We start from the raw sequence: 1,157 nt of genomic DNA on the forward strand, positions 1-1,157 counted from the left end.
CCTCGGAGACAGTCTCGTGTCCGTTGATTTTGCAGGCCCTTCTCTAATCGAAAATGTCAGGTCGTTTGTTGTTCGCCCTCTGCTCAGCGGCTCTCTCTGTAGCTGGCACTAATGCCGAACTGAGCAATGCCAAAAATCCCTTGGTTGACGTGCATGCAACTGTCGAAGGTCATCTTCGCGACCTCGGAGACAGTCTCGTGTCCGTTGATTTTGCAGGCCCTTCTCTAATCGAAAATGTCAGGTCGTTTGTTGTTCGCCCTCTGCTCAGCGGCTCTCTCTGTAGCTGGCACTAATGCCGAACTGAGCAATGCCAAAAATCCCTTGGTTGACGTGCATGCAACTGTCGAAGGCAGTACCTCATCAGGCCTGCAGAATGATTTGTTGCAGCGCAAGGTCGGGGGCCGCGTAGTGCAACCCGTCATGCTGGTGTCTTTGATGGCTGCACTTCTCGGTTTGATTTTCGTTGTTGCTCACTGCGTCAAGAATATGGGAGGCCAGCAGACTTCGGAGCCCAGGCTGGTTCTCAGACGACTTGCCGAGGCGGGCGACCCGTGCTCAGTAAGTCGTTGCGTTCCCCCCATAAATAACATCAAAGTCAAATTTATGCAGCCTATGCTAGGGGACAAAGATAAGGAGCCGTATATTATCGGGAGCTCAAGATTTCCGCTCCACAAGTAGCAAGCATGGATTAGGAGCACTGGTGTGTTTAATGCGTTTGCTTGGCAGGAGGTGCGTTTGAATGCTAAGGGACCTGCCGCACAATTCGCTTGGGCGGTTTTTCTAATGAGGGCACTGAACCTGTTGGATAGCATACGACTCGCATCTTCTTGGGATGCGCAAGATGCGCGATGTTTAGTTCGTTTCCAACAGATAGCCAGTCCTAAGTACCTTTGACTGCAAGTCGACGTTGTCTCTAGCGACTTTCTGTCACCGATGGCATTCTATTTATAGGTCAAGGCTGTGCGATATGTACTTTTAATACATAGGAAGTGCGTGCAAGGAACGATGCTGTGTCCGGTATGTAAAAGCCATGCGTCGCCTCCTCGAAGTATGGTGGATTGGGAGTTCTAGCAAATGGACTCAGTCCATAATTCGCTTGTCGGCGTTAGGCCAGCCGGGCTGACGAGCAGGATAACCTGTACGTTGTCTAGAGTGCG

At 51.2% G+C, this 1,157-nt stretch overlaps 1 protein-coding gene across 1 annotated transcript; it reads left to right on the top strand.

Moving 5' to 3' along the window:
* Positions 1 to 234: 234 nt before the first annotated feature.
* On the top strand, positions 235 to 894 carry EAH_00037820 (hypothetical protein, conserved; the record flags this gene model as incomplete). Its single annotated transcript, XM_013395508.1, has 2 exons — positions 235 to 558; positions 727 to 894. The coding sequence occupies 2 exons, from the start codon at positions 235 to 237 to the stop codon at positions 892 to 894; spliced, it is 492 nt and encodes a 163-aa protein (XP_013250962.1).
* Between the last annotated feature and the right edge of the window lie 263 nt (positions 895 to 1,157).

Source organism: Eimeria acervulina, genomic scaffold (genome assembly GCF_000499425.1).
Source record: "Eimeria acervulina Houghton genomic scaffold, Eah_scaff421, whole genome shotgun sequence".
In the NCBI taxonomy this organism is placed as follows: domain Eukaryota; phylum Apicomplexa; class Conoidasida; order Eucoccidiorida; family Eimeriidae; genus Eimeria; species Eimeria acervulina.